Source organism: Trachypithecus francoisi, unplaced genomic scaffold (genome assembly GCF_009764315.1).
Source record: "Trachypithecus francoisi isolate TF-2019V2 unplaced genomic scaffold, Tfra_2.0 Lachesis_group15, whole genome shotgun sequence".
NCBI classification, from domain to species: domain Eukaryota; kingdom Metazoa; phylum Chordata; class Mammalia; order Primates; family Cercopithecidae; genus Trachypithecus; species Trachypithecus francoisi.
The window spans coordinates 56740465-56764495 of record NW_022681460.1 but is presented as its reverse complement, the minus strand read 5'-3'; the positions used below and the strand labels follow the sequence as shown (position 1 = coordinate 56764495).

The following is a 24031-nucleotide window of genomic DNA, read 5'->3' as shown; positions in this document are numbered from 1 at the left end:
CTTAACCCCTAAGCTTTGGAAGTTGTGCTTTCAGGGAGCCACCCCTTCTGGCCTCTTTTTTTTTTTTTTTTGAGACGGAGTTTCACTCTTGTTGCCCAGGTTGGAGTGCAATGGCGCAATCTTGGCTCACCACAACCTCCACCTCCTGGGTTCAAGCCATTCTCCTGCCTCAGCCTCCTGAGTAGCTGGGATTACAGGCATGCACCACATCTAATTTTGTGTTTTTGGTAGAGACAGGGTTTTTCCATGTTGGTCAGACTGGTCTTGAACTCCCGACCTCAGGTGATCTGCCCGTCTTGGCCTCCCAAAGTGCTGGGATTACAGGCATGAACCACTGCGCCCGATCTCCTCTGGCCTCTTTCTAGAGACAGTGAATAGATCTGCTCCTGGCTCTCCCTGCCCCTGCCCCTGCATCACAGCTCCCCCCGCACCCCCACCTCTTTTTTCTGGGTGGGGAAAGAGTAGGGGAGCATGAGGTTGCCTCCCTGCCTGCCCCCCATGCTCCCCCTCATGTTCTTTATCCAGCCTGTTTTGTTCAGCTGCACTCTTACCTGCTTAAAGCCCTAATTCCAAATTGGACATGAGTAAGACACAGTAAAAATAAGTTAAGTTTTTAAAAATCTTTAGTTATCAAGTATGTTTTCAACAACTGTTGATGCCCAGGTAGGAAGTGAAGTTTATTTAAAGTTAGAATATCTAACTAGTACATTAAAAAAAAAAAAAAACCTAATTACACATTTCAGGAGAGAATAGCCGGGAAATTGCATCTGTAAAAAGAAAATACAGATTTTCCTTCAGATGAGTTTGTGAACACCTGTGTGGTCCCAGGACTCTGAGAGGCAGGGCCCAGAATGAGTCCGCGTGTTCTCAGCTCCTGCAGCTCTTACTTACTGTACCAATTGCTGCCAACCTCCTGGGATTCCTGGAAACCCGGCAGCAACACTGTGTCTCCAGCCCACAGTGGGCACGCTAGTGAGGACTGCAGGCACAGTCATGGCTGTTTTGAATAATTATATGTGTGGAATGTTTTTAACCAAAGGCCCCAAAGCATCGGAAGCCTGGCTTCAAGGTCGAGGAGTAAGGAGGATGAGTCTGGGACATGGGGTGGTTCCTGGTGTAGGCCTCTATTGTGGAAGTTTCACGATTGCATTCTTGGATATTGACTCGATTCTATATGGATCTCTCAAATGGAACCCCTGCGAGTAGCTGGAGAACTCAACCTTCTGGACAGTGATTTAGATGTTGACACCAAAGTCAGACACACCTGGTCTCCTGGTGCCCTCCAGTATTACGGCCGTGCGGAGCTACAAGCATCTGATCACAGGTGAGGTCTTCACTTCCATGGTGCTTTCTCCTGTGTTGGGGAAGGCAGCGTCTCCCTCTCCACAGGGAAATGCATGCTGTCCCCATAGGGATGTGTGTGCGTGTGTGGGTGCGTTTGTGTTCATACAATGCACCAAAGAACAAAGAATGATAGAACAAATATCTGTGGACCCACCACCAAGAATTAATAAATGTTAGCATTTTGTCATTGCTTCATATCATAAATGACATTTATGAAAATTTCAAAGATGCAACCTACGTATTTTGTGGCTTTTATATTTTCTTAAATGATGTCGTTGTGCAACTTGCTTTTTTGTTACTATTTTTGAGATACAATCATGTTGATGTTATAGATCTGGTTCATTCATTTGTAACTGCTGTGTAGTATCCCACTCAATATGTCCATGGAACTTACAACTTACCCATTCACCTCTTGATGAATATTTTCTCCAGGATTTTATTATTACAAACACCATAGGGTTTTCAAATATGGGATGCACTACTTTTTTTTTTTTTTGAGACAGAGTCTTGCTCTACTGCCCAGGCTGGAGTATAGTGGTGTAATCTCAGCTCACTGCAACCTCTGCTTCCCAGGTTCAAGCAATTCTCCTGCCTCAGCCTCCCAAGTAGCTGAGATTACAGGTGCACACCACCATGCCTGCCTAATTTTTGTATTTTTAGTAGAGACGGGGTTTCACCACGTTGGCCAGGCTGGTCCCGAACCCCTGACCTCAGATGATCCACCCGCCTTGGCCTCTCAAAGTGCTGGGATTACAGGCGTGAGCCACCACACCTGGCCTTAGGATGCAGGGCTTTTTAAATGCTCTGTGCATCATGCATTGAGGATAGAATGGAGGCAGCAGAGGGAGCACCATGGGCACCAGTGCCTGTGCACTGGGATTGCTGCAGAGGAAGACTCACCCTGCAGAACATCTGTAAAGACAGAGGAGAGAATGGCATTTGAGGGTGTGAAGAGGGAAGAGTTTGATTTTCTCAAGGCTGCTGCCTAAACTCTCATATCAGTTTCAACTTTTACAGGGAAAGAAATTAAGAAAAAGAAGGTGGGGAACAGTTGGTCAACCAAAAAACTTTTTTTTTTTTTTTTTTTTTTTTGAGACAGAGTCCTCCGGGCTGGAGTGCAGTGGCACAGTCTTGGCTCATTGCAATCTCCACCCCCAGGGTTCAAGCGATTTTCATGTCTCAGCCTCCCAAGTAGCTGGGATTACAGGCGTGCATCACCATGCCCGGCTGATTCTTGTATTTTTAGTAGAAACGGTTTTGCCATGTTAGCCAGGATGGTCTCCAACTCCTGGCCTCCAGTGATGTGTCCACCTCGGCCTCCCAAAGTGCTGGGATTACAGCCACCATGCCGACTCTTTAGATAATTCTAAATTCTTTAGATACCTGTTGTTGCAAATACATACCTAGAAGTGAATCTTGAGGAATCTTCAGATGTGTGACCTCAAGGTTGGCTAGCTCAATGTATTTTGAAACCTTAATTTAACCAATATTTCTTGAGGGCCCTTACATGCCAAGCCCTGTTGCTGGCCTGGAGAAAAGCAGTGAACAAAACAGATGAGACCATGTTATCATGGAATTTTCTGGACAGAACAAACAGACAATAAACAAACATGTGCTGTGAAAGAAAAAAAAGTAGTGGCAGGAGTCAGGCCAGAGTTGAGCTATTTTCAATCAGGCTACGTAATTTTTGTAATATAGGATTTTCTGAAAATTTGTAAGTAGAGTAATACCCATCCCTATGTCAGAATTACTATAAGGACTGTATTATTTCCTGCTGGACTGTTTTCCTGTTTACATCATGGATTTTTACATTATTCCTAATGATTGCATAGAGTACTACATGAATGCATCATAACTGTTTCTCCATTAAGAAACGGAGCATTTTTGCCTGGCGCAGTGGCTCATGCCTGTAATCCCAGCACTTTGGGAGGCCGAGGCAGGCAGATCACCTGCGGTCAGGAGTTCGAGACCAGCCTAGCCAACATGGCAAAACCCCATCTCTACCAAAAATACAAAAATAAGACAGGCGTGGTGGTATGCACCTGTAATCCCAGCTACTTGGGAGGCTAAGGCAGGAGAATCACTTGAGCCTGGGAGGCGGAGGTTGTAGTGAGCCGAGGTCGTGCCACTCTACTCCAGCCTGGGCAACAGAGGGAGACTCTCACTCAAAATATAAAAATAAAGCGTTTCCCTTTTGTTCCCCTCCCATGAACAATGCTATAAATGATCAACCTCATGCATTAAATCTTTGTCTGAATCCCTGGTCATTTCCTTAGAATAGGGTCCAAGAAATGAGATTACTAGATGAAAAGAGATGAACAATTTTGGAACTCTATGTAAAGTGCCAAGTAGCCCTCTGAAATGCTTGCACCCCTGGCAGAGTGCAGATGTCTGCTTCCCCACCTCCTTGGAGGTACTAAGGATCACCATGTCAAAAATCTTTGCTGATGGCTGGTTATTTTCTAAGTACTGGGATATGTCGTTAGAGAACCACACTTTATTTTTCCCCTCAAATCATCTTTAGATAAAAATGCCAAGGTGATACTAAGATTAAGGAAAGATGAAGACTAAAACACAAGGGCAGGGCAGCTAGCCTGCAAATCCACCTGCCCATGGCCACATTTGCAGGTTGTTGGCGTTGATTGTTTATGGAGAGCCCTGGGGGACAGCAGCTGGGAACTGGAGGCCGGGGGTGTGGACATCTGTCCCAGGCTAACTGTCATCCCTCTTTTGTTGCTGTCTAACGCAGACCCGTGCTGGCGATCGTGGAGGTGGAAGTTCAGGAAGTTGATGTGGGTGCCCGGGAGAGGGTTTTCCAGGAAGTATCCTCTTTCCAGGGCCCCCTGGATGCCACTGTTGTAATAAATCTTCAGTCACCGACCTTAGAAGAGAAAAACGAGTTTCCTGAGGACCTGCGTACTGAGCTCATGCAGACCTTGGGGAATTATGGGACAATTGTTCTTGTCAGGTAACTGCTCCCCTGGTTGATATGGTTCCAGGGGATGTCGGTGAGGATCCGTGAGAGCTGCTAGGTCGTTCTTGGCACTGACTTGGCATATCATTTATTCCAGGATCAACCAAGGGCAGATGCTGGTGACTTTTGCAGACAGTCACTCGGCTCTCAGTGTGCTGGATGTGGACGGTATGAAGGTACGCTGTACTTGGCCACACTGTGGAGTGGGGTCTGATCAATCCCTGTTTTTACATGGGCATGTCTTCTCCCTCCTCTTGCCCTGACCTGTGCCCAACCTGTGCCGTTTGTTTTTTTTTGTGGGGGAGGGTGGGGGACAAAGTCTTGCTCTGTCATTCAGGCTGGAGTGCAGTGATGCAGTCACAACTCACTGCAGCCTTGAACTGCCAGGCTTAAGTGATTCTCCCATCTCAGCCTCTCAAGTAGCTGGGACCCCAGGCACATGCCACCACGCCCAGCTAATTTTTTAAATTTTTTGTAGAGACAGGAACTCACTATGTAGCCCTGGCTGGAGTGCAGTGGGATAGTCATGGTTCACTGTAACCTCAGCCTCCAGGGCTCCAGTCATTCTCCCACCTCAACCTCCCAACGTGTTGAGATTACAGGCATGAGCTTTCATGCCTGGCCACCAATCTGTCTTTATGTATAGACACCATATGTGCGAGAGGGAGTTTAGATTCTTCACTCTGGTTCTGAGATGTCTCATGTCTGGCTCTGGCTACTTGCAAAGTAGGGAGGAAGGGGGGGAATGGAGGCTTACGCTTATAATCCCAGCACTTGGTGAGGCCGAGGTGGGCAGATCACCCAAGGTCAGGAGATCGAGACCAGCCTGGCCAACATGGCAAAATCCTGTCTCTAGTAAAAATACAAAATTTAGCCCAGCACAGTGGCTTACGCCTGTAATCTCAGCACTTTGGGAGGCCGAGGCGGGCAGATCATGAGGTCAGGAGTTCGAGACCAGCCTGGCCAACATAGTGAAACCCCGTCTCTACTAAAAATATAAAAATTAGCCAGGCGTAGTGGCGGGTGCCTGTAATCCCAGCTACTCAGGAGGCTGAGGCAGGAGAATCACTTGAACCCGGGAGGCAGAGGTTGCAGTGAGCTGAGATCACGCCATTGCACCCAGCCCAGGCAACAGTGTGAGACTCTGTCTCAAAAAAAAAAAAAAAAAAATGGCCAGGCATGGTGGCGTGTGCCTCTAGTCCAGCTACTCAGGAGGCTGAGGCAGGAGAATCACTTAGAATCCAGGAGGCAGAGGTTGCAGTGAACCGAGATTGCGCCACTGCACGCCAGCCTGGGTGACAGAGTGAGACTCGGTCTCAAAAAACCAAACAAACAGAATAGGGAAGAATAACGTCAGTCACTGTGTCTCGCGTTAGAAGGCAGCTCTACCAGCAGCTGCAGCAGCTTAGCCATTTTAGAGTGTAGTTCTCGCCTAGTTACTTGATCTGTCTATGCTCGCACCGCCATGTGGGAGACTGTTCCAATCTTTGTCTTTAGAGTATGTATTTTGGAATATGCAGCTCATAGATAGTTTCCATTTTTATAGTGTCTTGGCTTTAAATTTGTACCAAATGGGAAGCTGGAGATGACAGTTCAACTCTTTTTTTCCTTTGAGATGGAGTCTTGCTCTGTCACCCAGGCTGGCGTGCAGAGGTGCAATCTCAGGTCACTACAGCCTCTGCCTCCCAAGTTCAAGCGATTCTCCTGCCTCAGCCTCCCAAGTAGCTGGGACTACAGGCACACACCACCATGCCCAGCTAATTTTTGTATTTTTAGTACAGACAGGGTTTCACCGTGTTGGTCAGGCTGGTCTCAAACTCCTGACCTCAAGGGATCCACCTGCTTCGGCCTCTCAGAATGCTGGGATTACAGGTGTGAGCCACTGCACCCGGCCCAGTTCAATTTTTTTTTCAACCAGATGTATGAGAGCTATGCTGAGCCTGCCTGAGGTCTGGATCCTTGGTTTTTCACGGCCAGACGTGAAGATTGGCCTCATTGCAGGTGTGTGGGTTTTAGTGCGAAGCATTGTGTGATCAGCAGGAGTGGTCATGATTTTTATTTATTCCTGGGTGGCCGCTCTGCCCTCCCAGGTGAAAGGCAGAGCAGTGAAGATTAGACCGAAGACGAAGGACTGGCTGAAAGGTTTGCGAGAGGAGATCATTCGGAAACGAGACAGCATGGCCCCCGTGTCTCCCACTGCCAACTCCTGTTTGCTGGAGGAAAACTTTGACTTCACAAGTTTGGACTATGAATCAGAAGGTTAGTGACCCTGCAGGGAAGGACAGGCAAGCCATTCTTCAAGCAACAGGCCTGAGCTTTTAAGGATACCTTCTAAAGCCTCCCTTGCAGAAGTGACAGAGGACGCCTGCAGGGCAAGCCATCTGTCCCATGTGATGAGCATGTTTGTATGTGTGGACGATGCATGCCGTGCTACCTGGGACCGGAGGCGTCTAAACTTAGGCTACAAACTTGGCTTTGAGGATGTCAGGGCTGTGGGCATACCAAAGGAGCTGGAGTACCATCCCTGCTGGCGCCCTGGCCCTGGGCTGCGTGGCAGGGTGCAGGTGTCCTGACAGGAGCTGAACCAGTCCCAGTGATGAAAGACCGAGCCTTTCACCCTCATTGTTTTCACCCAAACTGTGATTCATTTCCTTCTCCCAGGGGATATTCTTGAAGATGATGAAGACTACTTGGTGGATGAACTCAGTCAGCCTGGAGTCTCCGACAGTGAACTTGGAGGAGACGACCTCTCTGATGTCGCTGGCCCCACAGCACTGGCTCCTCCTAGCAAGTCACCTGCTCTCACCAAAAAGAAGCAGCATCCAACGTACAAAGGTAGCCTGACCCTTCTTTTCTCAGGAGCCTCTGCCACGGAGTCAGCTCAGGACAGACCTCTCTTTTTCTCTTGGCACTCTGGCACTATGTGATATCAAGTATGCAGGTCCCAGGAGATACCTAAACCAGGCAGGCCAAGCGAGGGGTAGGGACTGAGCCCTGCAGAGGTAGCCAGCTCCAACACCCTGATTTCCTCTAGTTTATTTTTTTTACAATAACTTTTACCCCCATAACACACCAGATTCAAGATAATTCCTGTTTCCTCTGGATATTCAAATGGCCACGGTTCTGAACTGGTTTTATATTTGTGATTATTTCCTGCCCTCAACAAAATTCTTCTGATTCGGCCAGGTGCAGTGGCTCACGCCTGTAATCCCAGCACTTTGGGAGGCCGAGATAGGCGGATCGCTTGAGATCAGGAGTTCAAGACCAACCTGGCCAACATGATGAAACCCTGTCTCTACTAAAAATATTTTTAAAAAATTAGCAGGGCATGGTGGCGCGCATGCCTGTAATCCCAGCTACTCAGGAGGCTGAGGCAGGAGAATCGCTTGAACCAGGGAGGCAGAGGTTGCAATGAGCCAAGATCGTCCCATTGCACTCCAGCTTGGGTGACAAAGTGAGACTCCTTCTCAAAACAACAACAACAAAAAACTTCTGATTCAATCCCAGTAGAGACATATTCCATATCTATGTCCTGAGTTGCTGGCATATGGTCACATTCATATAATATCATATTGTTATACAGTCATGTTATATGGTCACATCATTGTATCATTTTAGACTTGAGAGGGCCTGAAAGGTCACATTAATTGAACCACACACCCCTAGATTAAACAATATAATTTTTTTCTTTTCCTTTTTTTTTTTTTTTTTTGAGACAGTGTCTCACTCTGTCTCCCAGGCTGGAGCACAGTGATACGATCTCAGCTCACTGCAACCTCCACCTCCCAGGCTCAAGCGATCCTCTCACCTCAGCCTCCCAAGTGGCTGGGACTACAGGGATGCACCACCATGTCCAGATAATTTTTTTGCATTTTTTGTAGAGATGGGGTGTCATTATGTTGCCCAAGCTGGTCTCAAACTCCTGGGCTCAAGTGACCCTCCTACCTGGGCCTCCCAAAGTGCTGGTATTACAGGCCTGAGCCACTGCACCTGGCCAATAACTGTTCTGAGTAACTTTTAAAGCCCACTAATGTTACATGGCTGGCAGGTCGGGTAGTTCATATTTCAGTGTCAGCTATGTTGATGCTGTTCCATTCATAGCCAGGCATGCCTCTAGCTGTCAGTCACTGAGCCCCGAGTTGGAGGACAGCTCTAACCAGCAGGTGCAGGAGCTTAGCCATGCATTGGGCCCCTTGAGCTGGAGCTGAGAGCAGAGAACAGGGCTGAAAGTGGATTAAGGTACAGCTTAGGGAGGGTACTTTGCCAGGAGAGGTGTGAAGACCTCCAAGCCCCTTTGACCGTATGCTGGTCCCCACACTGATCAATAACTTGCCTATACCGAACCATCAGGAGCTTTTAAACTTACGGATTTTTGAGCCCTGCCAGAGAGATTTTAAACTTATGGATTTGGCAGGAGTGGGGTGGGACCCTGGAAGCCTGGCATTTCACCAGGCTTTCCAGGTGGTTTGGACGCACAGCCAGGTTTGGGGACTTCTGCCCAAAACGGAATCAGCAGCCTTCGCCAGAGCATCGCAGTGGTTCTTTACGTTGCTCCTGCCACGGGCTTCTGCCCTGGAACTGAAGTGGCTGGAGGGATGTGTTCTTCCCATAAGAAGGACCTTTTTCTCAGGAGTGACCGTCATGCAGGCAGCCTCTGGAGCCAGTGCAGGTGTGAGCACAGATAGTCCTTTACATGAAGAAACTAATAGAGCAACCCAGGACACGTGGGCGGCTTTGCTACCTGGTGGGCATTGAGAGGGTCTTCCCTTGATGCTGTGGAGTGTTCAGTAATTCCCATTTGTAGGAGAAATCCTGCCTTTCCCCAGTTCCAGTCTCCAGGACACATGGGGTGGAGCTGCTGGATACAAGGAGTGGGGTGTCCGAGTCAAAGTAAAATGGAAAGGCCCATGCTTTGGGGGAGCCCTAGGGCTGCTGATTTGATCTGTAATGAAGCAGGAGCTGTGCCTTCTCAAGACCCCTCAGCCTCTTGGAAGGTGCGTGCAGGGCAGATCAAGATAGCAGAACCTTGGGAGTGGCCGGCCATGGGCCCACAGGGTTTGGGATTTGATGAGTGAGCAAGATTCCTGGTCCTAGGCACTGGCCATTGCATGCCAGGCTGCTCTGCTGCCAGAGCAGGGAGAACACCCTCAGCTTCCTCAGCCGGTATTCTAGAGTGAGGAATTGAAAATGTCTTCCCATGGTTAGGTGACTCTTCAGGGGCTGTGGTTTGCAACTGTCTCCTCCACTCTGCGCAAGTCTTGTTATTTCACAAGAAAACACGCTTTCAAAGAGCTCAATGTCTCAAGTCTGAGAAACACACATTGTCCATGGTTCACTGCATGTTCCAAGCAGGCACTGGGTGCCCTCCCCGCCCCCACCCCTTGCCAGCAGACAAGGGTGCCCGTTTCTGGACAGAGCCTTCAGCCGTCCTGCAGCAGGTCCCCCTGCACAGTCAGCCTCCTGTGCTCAGACCTGTGTCTGACACGCTCACATGTGGAACAGACCGTTGTACTCACACCCCGCCATGTCCTTCAGATGACGCGGACCTGGTGGAGCTCAAGCAGGAGCTGGAAGGCGTCGGGGAGTTCCGCCACCGTTCTCCGAGCAGGTCTCTGTCGGTCCCCAACCGGCCTCGGCCACCTCACCCCCCGCAGAGACCCCCCCCTCCAAGTAAGACTCTGCTTGCTTTCAGCTCCCTGGATGCCTGCCGGGAATAACTGCTCGTTCCCTGCTACTGAAAACACCGCTCAGAATCCACTTCTCCCCCGCCTTCGGGTCCCCACAGGACCTCCTCCTCCTCGGGCTCCTTTTTGTTATAAATTCAGTACATGTTTGACGTCAGGGCTGGTTGTGTTTCTCATGGCAAATTAAATGGCTCCTTCGCAAAGCTGCTCTTCACCCTGGAGCTGTGCTTCTGCTTCAAGCTGCTCTCCCTCGGCAGCTTTAGAGGATGCAGAATGGGGGGCAGCAGCTGTGGGAGGGATGTGAGCTTCGCAGTCAGACAGCAGTCCTCCCTCTACTTATGAGGAATCTGGTAAACCCAGCTCCCCGCCTGGAGGTGACCCGGTCACCCCTCTGCGCTTCCAGGCCTCCTGTTTCCTGGGCTCAGAACAAGTTCCCCCTTAGCCTGGTTCTAGAAGCATTTTCTTCTGGTTCCTCGAACAATGCTTTGCCCATTCAGGCCTCCCTGATAACCTGAAAGCAAAGCTGTGATGTGCTTTTGATCCACTTCCATTTTACCACCACTGTTTACTTCTCCCTCCCCAAAAATGTCATGATCAGACTTAGATCTTCCTAAGCCGTTACTTCAGAATTGGGCTTATTGTGGCTGACGTCACAGCAGTAACCAATGGCAAGCAACAAGCCCAGATATAAAATAAAAATAACCTAAAAATAAAATGTATAAGTCATGTATTATTGCAGAAATTTTAGAGATAATTACAAAGAAGAACAACATTTTAAAATTCACTTGATGACCTACAGAGAATAGTTGTTACAAAAGACTTCTTTTTCCAGTTACATATATCTGTAGCAACATACTTTTTTTTTTTTTTTTTTTTTTTTTTTTTTTTTTTGAGACGGGTCTTGCTCTGCCGCCCGGGCTGGAGTGCAGTGGCCGGCTCTCAGCTCACTGCAAGCTTCGCCTCGCGGGTTCACGCCATTCTCCTGCCTCAGCCTCCGAGTAGCTGGGACTACAGGCGCCCGCCTCGTCGCCCGGCTAGTTTTTTGTATTTTTAGTAGAGACGGGGTTTCACCGTATTAGCCAGGATGGTCTCGATCTCCTGACCTCGTGATCCGCCCGTCTCGGCCTCCAAAGTGCTGGGATTACAGGCTTGAGCCACCGCGCCCGGCTTTTTTTTTTTTTTTAAACAAAATTGGCCAGGCGCGGTGGCTCACGCCTGTAATCCCAACACTTTGGGAGGCCGAGGCGGGCGGATCATGAGATCAGGAGATCAAGACCATCCTGGCTAACCCGGTGAAACCCCGTCTCTACTAAAAATACACAAAATTAGCCAGGCGTGGTTGTGGGCGCCTGTAATCCCAGCTGCTCGGGAGGCTGAGGCAGAAGAATGGCGTGAACCCAGGAGGCGGAGCTTGCAGTGAGCTGAGATCGTACCACTGCACTCCAGCCTGGGCGATAGAGCGAGACTCCATCTCAAAAAAAAGAAAAAAAAAAATTAATACCCATTTTCTCTGGTCGGTTGTCTTTTATTTAATGGGGTTATATTTTCTGTGTCATTAAGTGTTCTAAAACATGATTTGTTAATGGCTGCAATTACATTTTAACAGTTTATTCCCCTGTTTTGCAATTTTTTTTTTTTTTTTTTTTTTTTTTTGAGATAAGCTCATTCCGTCCCCCGGGCTGGAGTGCAGTGGTGTGATCTCACAGCTCACTGAAGCCTTGACCTCTCTGCCTCAAGCAGTCATCCTGCCTCAGCCTGCCAAGTAGCTAGGACTACAGGCGCATGCCATCAGGCTTGGCTATTTTTATTCATTTATTTATTTATTTTGTAGAGACAGTTTCACCATGTTGCCCAGGCTGGGGTTTTTGAAATATTTTTCCCCCACAAAATATTTTAAAACTCTGGTCCTAGTAACCGTGTTTGGAACCATTTCAAATCGATTGGTTTTTGTATCAGATCTGAATCCCCAGGATGTTAAAGTTTGCATTCTAGTAATGCTTCTCCAGATCATCTACATCAATAGGCACACACTGGTAGAATCAAGTGAGAAACTCCATAGAGAGTTTCTCACTTAGAGAGTTTCTCACCCTAAGTGCCGAGTGAGTATTCGGACCTCACCCTGTCTGTGGTCTGCTGGGACATCCGCCTCATCTAGTCGGGCTCCTGGCAGCTGACTGGAAAGTTGTGCCTTCACTGAGATTGAGACTCTGCCCTCATTGGTTTTTACAGCCGGTTTAATGGTGAAAAAGTCGGCTTCAGATGCGTCCATCTCCTCCGGCACCCGTGGGCAGTACTCAATTTTGCAGACCGCAAGACTTCTGCCAGGAGCACCTCAGCAACCAGTGAGTTCTTCTGCATACATTTCAAACCTACGGGTTTTGTCCCCAGGATAGTGTGAGATCTCTCTTCTCAATGAATATATAGATTTATGTGTCTTTAACCCGCTACCTGCTCACCGTCTCATCTCCAAACCCCATGACCCTTCCTCACAGGTCCTCCGTAGGGCTTTTAAATGGTTGTTATGTAGTGTTCTAGAGAAAATCACTGTTGATGAAAAATCCCAAATATCCCTGGTTTCTAGACTCATCCATTTCTCTCTCTTCCCATTCTTGCCTCTGCCCTTGGTGTATGGACAGAGCATTGCTTGGTAGAAGGGAAAATGGGAGAAATTCAGGTCGTCATCCTGGGAAAATGATGATCATTCTGGAGTCAAGTTGGTTGAGAGAAGAGGCTAAAAGGAGACGTAAATAATGAAGTTGGGGAAAACACTAGGAAGAGTAACAGCCATAGAGGACTGTGGAGGTGCAGGGTTCTGGAGGGTCCCATGAGCTGCTGGGGAAGAGAGCAGGTGAAGGCGGGGGAGTAGAGGGGAAGCCGGGTGCTGGGGGGAAACTGCTGTGACTGGGATGCCTCTGGGGTGCTGGACCTGGTCAGGTGCTTGTGCAGCCCCAGCAGGTGGGGGGGTGACTGGAGGCCAGTGGTTTACAGTAGTGAAAATAGGTCATTAAGGCACACCAGATGCTGGATGAAGAAGTAGAAAAAACACGTTTAAGGAAATACATATCTAGAAGCTATTTTAATAACTCAGCCGGACCGTGGAAAGAGTGGCCTTTGTTTTGCTTTCTGACTTTCACCTGGTTATTGAAATAAAGATAGAAGATGGTCTGTCCATACACAAAATTCTGTATAACCACCCGGCTTTGGAGACCAGGGTCATCAGGTCTAAGTCACGTGACACTCTTGGAAAGAGAGTGCTCCGGGGAAGAGAGGATTTCAGGGTGTGGTGGAGGCTGGAGTTTGTATGGTCAGCATCGTCTGGTGGAGCCCTGCGCAGACGCATAGGTAGCAAATACGTTCCATGAGGCGGTCTTCCTGCCTGTGCTAATACTCTGCTCTTCCTCATTCTGTCCTCAAGCCCAAGGCTCGGACTGGAATAAGTAAACCTTATAATGTCAAGCAGATCAAAACCACCAATGCCCAGGAGGCAGAAGCAGCAATCCGGTGTCTCCTGGAAGCCAGAGGAGGTAGGTGCTCTCCTGGGGGCAGGGGAAAAACCGATTCTTCTTTTCTTTTCATCTCCCCACTAAAAATGGTCTAGAAACAAAAATAACTCTTTTTATTCTTCTGGAGGCAATCTTAAATGAAAGCATCCTTTAGCAACATTTTATATAAATCTATACTAAGTTTGATTGTCCATTTAAAATTGCATTTTCAAAATTCAGTATGTATATAAAAATCATCCCAGGGCTATTAAGCAGCATCTAAAGGAGAGACTGAAATAAACCAAAATGAGTTTTTAAAAAGGTGAATGCTGCCGGCACGAAGTCATTCTGCCAGCTTTATAGAACAGAGACGGCCGGGCGCGGTGGCTCAAGCCTGTAATCCCAGCACTTTGGGAGGCCGAGACGGGCGGATCACGAGGTCAGGAGATCAAGACCATTCTGGCTAACACGGTGAAACCCCGTCTCTACTAAAAAAAATACAAAAAACTAGCCGGGCGAGGTGGCGGGTGCCTGTAGTCCCAGCTACTCGGGAGGCTGAGGCAGGAGAATGGTGGGAACCCAGGAGGCAGAGCTTGCAGTGAGCCAAGATCCGGCCACTGCACTCCAGGCTGGGTGACAGAGCGAGACTCTGCCTCAGAAAAAAAAAAAAAAACAGTTATGGCGTTTGTCCTAATTTCAGGCACAAAATCTACCTTTTAAGTCACTGGCAAGTGGAAATAAAGTTTTTAGTGTCAGGCAGGGACCTCTTTCCCACCACACTGTTTTTTGTTGCTGTTACTTAAACCATGTTAGTCAACTTGAGCTCTCCCCAGCTTCATTCATAATCACCGGTAATTTACACTTTCAGTTTTGGCCTTGGGTTTGTTCCAGAATCTCCTTTGGTAAGAGGAGAGTGTGCCCTTTTTGTGGGGTTTTTTTGTTTTGTTTTGTTTTTGAGACTGAGTTTCACGCTTTCACCTGGGCTGGAGTGCAGTGGCTCAATCCCAGGTCACTGCAACCTCTGCCTCCCAGGTTCAAGCAATTCTCCTGCCTCAGCCTCCTGAGTAGCTGGGACTACAGGCGCGCACCACCATGCCGAACCAATTTTTGTATTTTCAGTAGAAACATGGTTTCACCATGTTGACCAGGCTGGTCTTGAACTCCCCACCTCAGATGATTCACCCACCTTGGCCTCCCAAAGTGCTGGGATTACAGGTCTGAGCCACCATGCCCGGCTGACTGTGCCCTTTGAAAAGGTGTAAGCAATCACCATTGCCTCATTTGCTTTTAGTCAGCATGTTTAACTTCTTTGGAATTCTCAAATAATATTTAAGGGAGCATGAGTTAAAAGGTTGAGAACTACTGTTGTAGAATGATACTGCCACAAATGGCTTCTTTTTTTTATTTTAGAAAAACAACTAAAACTAGTCTGGGCATGGTGGCTCACGCCTGTAATCCCAGCACTTTGGGAGGCCGAGGTGGGCGAATCACGAGGTCAGGAGATCGAGACCATCCTGGCTAACATGGTGAAACCCTGTCTCTATTAAAAATACAAAAAATTAGCCAGGCGTGGTGGCGGGCGCCTGTAGTCCCAGCTACTCAGGAGGCAGGAGAATGGTGAGAACCCGGGAGGCAGAGCTTGCAGTGCGCCGAGATCACCCCATTGCACTGCAGCCTGGGCGCCAGAGCGAAACTCTGTCTCAAAAAAGAAAAAAAAAAGGAAAAGAAAAGGAAAATAACTAAAACTATGAATATAGCAACCCAAGTGTCCATCAGCTGATAAATGGATAAACAAAATGTGGTCCATCCATTCAATGGAATATTGTTCAGCGATCAAAAAAAGGAATGGGGCTAGGCGCAGAGGTTCACGCCTGTAATCCCAGCACTTTGGGAGGCCGAGGCGGTCGCATCACGAGGTCAGGAGATTGAGACCATCCTGGCTAACACGGTGAAATCCCGTCTCTACCAAAAATACAAAAAAAATTAGCCGGGCGTGGTGGCAGACGCCTGTAGTCCCAGCTACTCGGGAGGCTGAGGCAGGAGAATGGCGTGAACCCAGGAGGCGGAGCTTGTAGTGAGCTGAGATTGCGCCACTGCACTCCAGCCTGGGCGACAGAGTGAGACTCCGTCTCAAAAAAAAAAAAGAATGGGGCCTGATACCTACTACCTCATGGGTGGACCTTGAAGAGATTATGCTATGTGAAAGAAAGAAAAAAAGGCCACATAGTGTACCATCTCCTTTTTATGAAATGGCCACAGCAGGCAAATTCATGGGGTCAGAAAGTTCTTCATGCTTTCCAGGGCCTGGAAGGAGGCCTGTGTGGGGAGTGGCTGCTGACGGGTGTGGGGCTTCTTTTTTGTGTGATGAAAATGTTCTGGAGTTAGATAGTGTGATGGTGGCACAACTCTGTGAATATACTAAAAACCAGTGAATGGTACACTTAGAAAGGGTGAATTTCACAGTATGTGAATTATATGACAATAAAGCTGTTTAAAAAAAAAAATGCTAGAGATGTAGATGTTAGTAGAGGTTTGAAGTCTACCTAGAGTCCCAGCTTAACACTCTCTTGGTCATGGCCCCATTGAGATTTTTTTATGTTTGGATCATCTACCCTGAGAAATGTAAGTACACGTGAGACTTTGCATATGATCTCAGGATCTCACTGGTCCTCATCCAGACTAGGAAGGTGAGCGTGAAAACCTGGGACTGCTGGGTGCAGTGGCTCACGCCTATATTCCCAGCATTTTGAGAGGCCAGGGTGGGAGAACTGTTTGAGTCCAGGAGTTCGAGACAAGTCTGGGCAATATAATGAGACCCTGTCTCTACAAAAATTTTAAAATTAGCTGGGCTTGGCCGGGCGCGGTGGCTCAAGCCTGTAATCCCAGCACTTTGGGAGGCCGAGACGGGCGGATCACGAGGTCAGGAGATCGAGACCATCCTGGGTAACACGGTGAAACCCCGTCTCTACTAAAAAATACAAAAAACTAGCCGGGCGAGGTGGCGGGCGCCTGTAGTCCCAGCTACTCGGGAGGCTGAGGCAGGAGAATGGCGTAAACCCGGGAGGCGGAGCTTGCAGTGAGCTGAGATCCGGCCACTGCACTCCAGCCTGGGCGACAGAGTGAGACTCCGTCTCAAAAAAAAATAAATAAATAAAAATAAAAATAAAAAATAAAAAATAAATAAAATTAGCTGGGCTTGATGGTTCCCACCGGTAGTCCCAACTACTTAGGAGGCTGAGGTAAGTAGATTGTGTGAGCCCAGGAGTTCCAGCAACATAATGAGACCTCATCTCTACTAAAAATTTTTAAAAATTAGCTGGGCGTGGCAGTGTTCACCTGTGATCCCAGCTACTCGGGAGGCTGAAGTGGGAGAATTGCTCGAGACTGGGAGGTTGAGACTGCAGTGAGCCATGATCATGCCACTGCACTCCAGCCTGGGTGACAGAGCGAGAGCCCATCTTAAAAAAGAAAAAAGAAAAAATGCTGGGGCTGAACCTAGCTGGTTACTCCTGAAATACATTGAATTAGTAAATGACCCTTAGGATGTAGACTGTCTAAAGATGAAATCATGCAGTGAATTGCCTTGTCCTTTACACTTCAGCCATGTGGTTTAATGTTTCAGGCACCTCAGAAGAAGCCCCAAGTGCCATGGCCCCGAGGGCCCCCGAAGCATCGTCTGAACCAGAGCCCACACCGGGGGCGGCCAAACCAGAGACCCCACAGGCACCCCTGCTCCTGCCCCGTCGACCCCCACCCAGAGTTCCTGCCATCAAGAAGCCAACCTTGAGAAGGACAGGAAAGGTAAAAGCCTGGTAACATAAAACCTCTTACTCCTAAGTTGCTCACATGTCTCGATAGATAAGAATTGTGGCCTGTAATCCCAGCACTTTGGGAGGCTGAAGTGAGCAGATTATGAGGTCAGGAGTTCGAGACCAGCCTGACCAACATGGTGAAACCCCATCTCTACTAAAAATAGAAAAATTAGCTGGGTGTGGTGGCGCACACCTGTAATCCCAGCTACTCAGGAGGCTGAGACAGGAGAATCACTCGAACCCAGGAGGCCGAAGTTGCAATGAGCCAAGATCGTGCCACTGCATTCTAGCCTGGGCGACAGAGTGAGACTCCATCTCAAAAAAAAAAAAGAATTTCCCTATGGACAGCCTCGTGTTCATGAGTCCTAGACACAGGCGTGTCTTTGGTGAAAGGTTTGACAACTGCTTCCTCCCTCATATCCTACTGTGTCTTGGCTCTGGCTGAGAAGAACGAGAAGTCCACTGTCTCGCAGATTGTCAGTGTGACGAGAACAGCTTGGAGGCATTATGCTTCCTAAGTGTTCTGAGTCCCCAGAGGGAACCACGGTGGGATGCTTTTCCCCACGTGTTCTGGTACCGCCCATTTGCATGTGGTCTGTGTTGTGTGCACATGGTTTCAAGGCATTAGAAAAACAGTAACCGATTCCCAGATTCGCCATGTTCACATGCTCTCGTGTGGCCTCAGTCTACGAGAGGTTCCACAGCTTTTCTTGCCACTTTTCTTGCAGATTGTTTTTTGCTCTCGCTCTCAAGCTTCTCAGCCTTGCTTACTGCTTCAAAGACATGAGTTTGTAAGGACAGTAGCAGCCCAAAGACTGGCATCTGTAGACACATCTGGATCTTCCGTTTGATCTCAGTGTTCTAGTAACGGACCCTCGGTAATCCCTTCCTGGTCATCACAGCACGATGCTGCTTCCCTCCTAGAGAGTGTGAGGGGGGCTCGGCTTCATTCTTGACAGCGCTTGCTTTGTATTTCCTGGTTGCTCTTCTGTCCCACATTGGCTCATTGCCATCCATCCCTTGTCCATGCCTCCTTACAAAGTGGACCTTTTTCTTCCGCCTTTTCCCCCTTCAGATGCTCCTCGACTTAAAACGGGGTGATGTCCCAATAAACCCATCGTAAGTTGAAAAATATCGTGTCAAAACTGCATCTAATACACCTACCAAATGTCGTAGCTCGCTGACCTTGAACATTTTCAGAACACACACATTAGCCTACAGCTGGGCAAAAAAAAAAAACAAAAAAAATTCAACACAACTTATTTTATAATAATAAAAAGAAAAGATCAAACTTCAAAATTCGAAGTATGCTTTCTATGGAACGTTAGCACTTGCACACTAGGGTAAAGTGGAAAATCCTCAGTGGAACCATTGTAAGTCGGGGACCACCTGCTTTGTCTTTTCTTGTAAAAGCCAGGAGCAGAAATGGATTCATTTTCCCAGCCTGCTGCACAGGAGTTAGAGTAAAAGGCTGTTGAAAAAGCGACTTTCTTTTTTTTTAGTTTGTTTTCTAAAGAACCTGAAGAAACACCGAAACGCCAATGTTTAACTAGTCTGCTGATCACCTTTTCTGTACAAAAGCTTCATTTTGCCTGTGCAGTTGTTTTCTTTGTGATAGATTTGAACGAGAACCAAGGCAGTGTCAAGATTTCCATTCTTTACCAATATTTAAGTATAAAAGATTCAAGGAGCCAGGCACAGTGGCTCACGCCTGTAATCCCAGCACTTTGGGAGGCTAAGGCAGGCAGATCACTTGAGGTCAGGAGTTCAAGACCAGCCTGACCAACATGGTGAAACCCCATCTCTACTAAAAATACAAAAATTAGCCAGGCATGGTGGCGGGCACCTGTAATTCCAGCTACTCAGGAGGCTGAGGCCGGAGAATCGCTTGAACCTGGGAGGCAGAGGTTGCAGTGAGCTGAGATTGCACCATTGCACTCCAGCCTGGGGAACAGAGCGAGACTCCTTGTCAAAAAAAAAAAAAAAAAAGAAATTCAAGGAGAAAGTATATCCATTAGTCCTTCAATCGGCTTAGTGTTGTAACACAAGTTACTTCACCCTAGGATGGTACAGACCATGAATCAGCCCAGGTTGCATCTTCAAAGAGTGTTTTCAAAGAGAGGTTTGCTTTCAATAAAGGAAGAGCATAACCCCATTTCCTAAAGTGACAAAGAAGTTTCTCTGATTATTTACTGTGGCCCTGGTTTTAAAATTTCCACTCGTTTTCATTGGACCTGCTGGTGTGACCTGATACATGTGTGTTTCTCCTGTGCTTTTTCTTTTTCTTACCTGGTGACATTTCTGGTACCCTACACATTCTCAAATCTCGAATTTGCTAGAATGTCAGCTTGGTCTCATCTCTGTTCTCTGCTGACCACTCAGTGTTCTCTGATCCTCAGCTGCCCAGGTATTGGCTTCTTATTTACACTCTTTGTCCCACCTTTTCTCAGCCCCTGTCACCGGAAGAACAGTTTGAGCAACAGACTGTCCATTTTACAATCGGACCCCCGGAGACAAGCCTTGAGGCCCCTCCTCTCGCGACAGTCCCTCAAGTCCCTCCTGTTCCCAAACCAAGAACATTTCAGCCTGGGAAAGCTGCAGAGAGGCCAAGCCATGGAAAGCTGGCGTCAGACGAAGCCCCTCCTGTGGCAGGAGCCTCCGTGCCGCCACCTCTGGAGGCACCATCTCTTGTGCCCAAAGTCCCCCCAAGGAGGAAGAAGTCAGCCCCCGCAGCCTTCCACCTGCAGGTCCTGCAGAGCAACAGCCAGCTCCTCCAGGGCCTCACTTACAACAGCAGCAACAGCCCATCTGGGCACCCGCCTGCCGTGGCCGCCATTCTCCCACAAGGGGACTTACTCAGCACTTCATCTGCTACAAGCCCCGACAGCGATGGCACCAAAGCGATGAAGCCAGAGGCAGCCCCTCTTCTTGGTGATTATCAGGACCCCTTCTGGAACCTACTTCACCACCCTAAACTGTTGAATAACGCTTGGCTTTCTAAGAGCTCAGACCCTTTGGACTCAGGGACCAGGAGCCCTGAAAGGGACCCCATAGACCCAGTGTCAGCTGGCGCTTCAGCTGTGAAGGCGGAGCTGCCACTAGATCATGAACACAAAACCTTGGGTCACTGGGTGACAATCAGTGACCAAGACAAGAGGACAGCACTGCAGGTGTTTGACCCACTGGCAAAAACATGACTGAGCGGCTTTGAAGGCTGCCCTCCAGTAGAATGCATACCTTCCTCCCTCTAGGCCTCGCTCCACCAGAAGAGACACCTATTTAAAGGCACACTGGCCAAAACATTTGTGCATCTGTCACTCTTGTGTCGTTTACAAAAATCATGTCTCTTATTCAGTAAGATGGTTAGTCAGCCACCAAAATATCTTTCACTCAAGACTTGTACATCTGAAGTTTCCTCTTCAAAGAGTGGGAACCTTCCTGTTAAATTCGGTGTATGGATTTTAAGAAAGGAATCTAGCGGATGAGGCCCAAGAAGTTCTCACCCATTGAGTTTTTAAATGGTTGTTCAGTTCATGTTGTACGTCATGGGGATTTGTCTTTTGTTTTATTTGTATTTTACAGATTTGGTATGAGATTCTGGGGAGCCACCTGAAGGTTGATGTATAAAGTAAGGATTAGAGAAAGAGGTCATTGGGACCATTAATAGCTGTCCTGGCCCACTTAAACAAGGTTACAAAAATCAGAGTCAACCTAATGACTAGACAGTACATTCCCATGAGCCTTTGTGTTTAACTGTGTACATGTGCATTAACCTTGATGATGGGTGAATCCCCGGGGAGCTGGGGTCATACACCGTTTTGCCTTTAAAGCATATATCATTAGCTTAACCTTATTTTAAACTAGCTGAAGGCTCCTGTGCCGTGTCTTAGACATTGCATCCCCTTTCAATTACTATAATCCTGAGCCGTGGTGTGCTACTGAAACCAATTTTTATCCACCATCTAGTCCTTATTAAATGAAACCTGACAGATCCTTTTTTCCACTTATATTCCATGCATACCACATAAAAGCACACAGTGTGAAAACTCGTGCTGACACGTGATATTGATTCTCATTGTTAGAAAATGGAGAGTGTTTCAACGTTGTCTGTCCGGCTGGAGCTTCAGGATGGAAAGTGCTATGTGTCCCTGCATATAAGAATCCCCAGGCCAGTGTTTCTGGGTTTGCTTGTCCATATGTTTATTAGGTTTATTTTTTGCCTATACATTTTTCCCATGTTTCCAATAGCACTTCTCACCTATTCAATAATTGAAAAAGACATTACCATAGTGCTTTACATTTTTAAAGTAATGTTACAAGGTCTAGAATCCATTTGGAGCAGATACCGTGTTTTTGCTATTTAATAAGAAGTTCACTGGTGAAATCTTACTGTACCGCCTGTCGTATCTGGGAGCCTGGTACAGAGGCTTGTACAGCCGTGATCAAGTGTCATCCCTCACATGACTGGGGAATGTCTCTCCTAAACACTGACCACTAGGATGGTAAGGATCATCTTGCCTGGGCTATGCCACTCTCTTGTTACCAATTAGACATCTGGAATTTCAGAATTAGTTTTCATTGTCACTATCAAGATATATTGCAGATTACTTAAATCTGGCCATAAAAACAAGTTACAACACATATCTCTTTTCATCTGAAAACTAATACCTGGAAAAGGATAAAAGAAAAAGGAATCCGTGACCCACAGAGTTAGACAGATAAGATGCATAGTTGACCAGTCATAAAAGGCGATGTTTAAGTGATCAGGATTCCTTTAGTGGCAGTTACGTGCTTTATATGACTTTTACCTCCATAACAAACACAAGAAATAAACAGAATGGTCCTTAACAGAGTTTGGGGGAGAGAGCAAGATGGGTTGCTTGGAGAAGCTGATTTGCCAAGATACACATTGCTATTAACAGGCAGAGTCATAAATGAAATGAAATTGAAGAATTCATTCAAATGCTCTTTTCCCTATAACCTCTTTTCTCACCAAAAAGAAGGTGAATTTGAAAACAGATAAATGTAACAACCAGTCAAAGAAGCAGGGGAAAAGTAAGCTCCTGCAAAGTTGCTTGCAGTGCTGGAAATAGATCGCATTTTTAGGTTTTCTCCTTGTTCCAGATAGCACATAAATGGGAGAGAGAATAAAGTTTCTGCTAAAATAGGTGCTCATTTCCTAAGTAGCTCTTCAGAGTCTGACCATAAGTAAAAATACACAGAATTGTGTTGACTTGGGGAGGTGAATCACAAAGAAGTTACAAGGATTTTAAGAGTTAAATGTTATTTGATCGTGACTGTCAAATTTAGTGAACAACATAGATTGGATTTGGAGTTAGTAGTAGGTATGGTTCTCATACCGAATTCTCTTTAAAAAAAAAAAAAAAAAAAGACAATTGGAATTGCCTTATTTATTTTTAAAATCAATGCTTACTAGCTGGTAGGATTCCCAGGTCAGCAGCAGAGTTGATTAAATAATCTTGACAATGAGCAGCTGCCATCTTGGGGACGTCATTCTGTGGTTTTTTAAATATTTCATCTTTGATGCTACCATCCAGGGCTGCTTGTTGTAACCTTGTAGCTTATTTTGTTCCTGCTGTTTTCTAATGTGGTGCAGTTCACGCAGACTGGTTTAGGTACTTCACAACTCACCATTGTCTCTCTGACCCCAAGCCTAGTCCCTTTTACATCACCATCTTCTCAGATTTCTTGCCTATTCTTAAAATATGTTTTGGTTAATGATTGAATTAGGACATCAGCTCAAGCAATTCCTGTAACAGTTTAAAGTTGTTGAAGTTCAAGGCACATAATAAAATTCTGTCTGATGTGTGTGTAAGTATAAACAAAGTACTGTATCAAAGCGTTTGCTTTATAATGAAGTCATTTCATTGGGAAGGAAAGCTGCAAAGACTATTGGGGGACTAGTGATTAATAAAATCCTGTAATATTTTTTGAAGTGAAAATTTGTACTGAAGTTGTACTTAATACCTATTAAATGTTTTTGTCTTTTTTTAAATTGGGTTTATTTCTTTTCAGATATGAAGAGAACCTTAGAATATCTTTGGCTACCCTTCCGTTCTGGATCAAATGCAATTACTAGTTATTAGTTATTCCTCTTGAGTTTGGGTTTTTTGTTGTTTTTTTTTTTGAGACAGAGTCTCACTCTGTCTCCTACGCTGGAGTGCAGTGGTGCAATCTTGCTCACTGCAACCTCCGCCTCCCGGGTTCAAGCAATTCTTCTGCCTCAGTCTGCCTAGTAGCTGGGATTACAGGCATGTCCCACCATGCCTGGCTAATTTTTTGTATTTTTAGTAGAGACGGGGTTTCACCATACTGGCTAGGCTGGTCTCAAACTCCTGACCTCGTGATCCGCCTGCCTCGGCCTCCCCAAGTGCTGGGATTACAGGCATGAGTCCCTGTGCCTGACCAGTTCATTTTTTTAACCATCAAATTAAGTTCAAAAAACAGAAAAGTAATCATTTTGTTAAGAATTTATGACTTGAACGCTGCTAGCAGGGCTACTGCCATAACATATAATAATTTTATGCTATGTTATCTACAAGACTTGAGAGATGCTAGAATTCATTTTCTGTTCGATTTTATAGCAAACTTACAAAAACTGAACTGCTAGCTTGAGTCCATTACAGCATAGAGGCAGGAGACAGAAGTAAACACTCTTCAAGTTCTGTCTAGGTTTGCTCTAAGCTAATTAATACAAATGTTCTCTGATGATTT

At 46.9% G+C, this 24031-nt stretch overlaps 1 protein-coding gene across 4 annotated transcripts in view; it reads left to right on the top strand.

Annotated features, from left to right (window-relative positions):
• SYNJ2 (synaptojanin 2) overlaps positions 1 to 23312 on the top strand; it is a 119262-nt gene extending 95950 nt beyond the window's left edge. For 2 of the 4 annotated variants that reach the window (XM_033234944.1, XM_033234946.1), the window contains 10 exons: positions 1207 to 1324; positions 4094 to 4312; positions 4416 to 4494; positions 6409 to 6577; positions 6980 to 7153; positions 9854 to 9988; positions 12232 to 12344; positions 13418 to 13526; positions 17107 to 17285; positions 19747 to 23312. In XM_033234944.1, the coding sequence (XP_033090835.1) occupies positions 1207 to 1324; positions 4094 to 4312; positions 4416 to 4494; positions 6409 to 6577; positions 6980 to 7153; positions 9854 to 9988; positions 12232 to 12344; positions 13418 to 13526; positions 17107 to 17285; positions 19747 to 20493 (2042 nt within the window). In that variant the 3' untranslated portion in view covers positions 20494 to 23312. Of the gene's footprint in view, positions 1 to 1206; positions 1325 to 4093; positions 4313 to 4415; positions 4495 to 6408; positions 6578 to 6979; positions 7154 to 9853; positions 9989 to 12231; positions 12345 to 13417; positions 13527 to 17106; positions 17286 to 18024; positions 18175 to 19746 lie in introns of all 4 variants that reach the window. The other 2 variants (XM_033234947.1, XM_033234945.1) reach the window with 2 other exon arrangements.
• Positions 23313 to 24031: the final 719 nt, after the last annotated feature.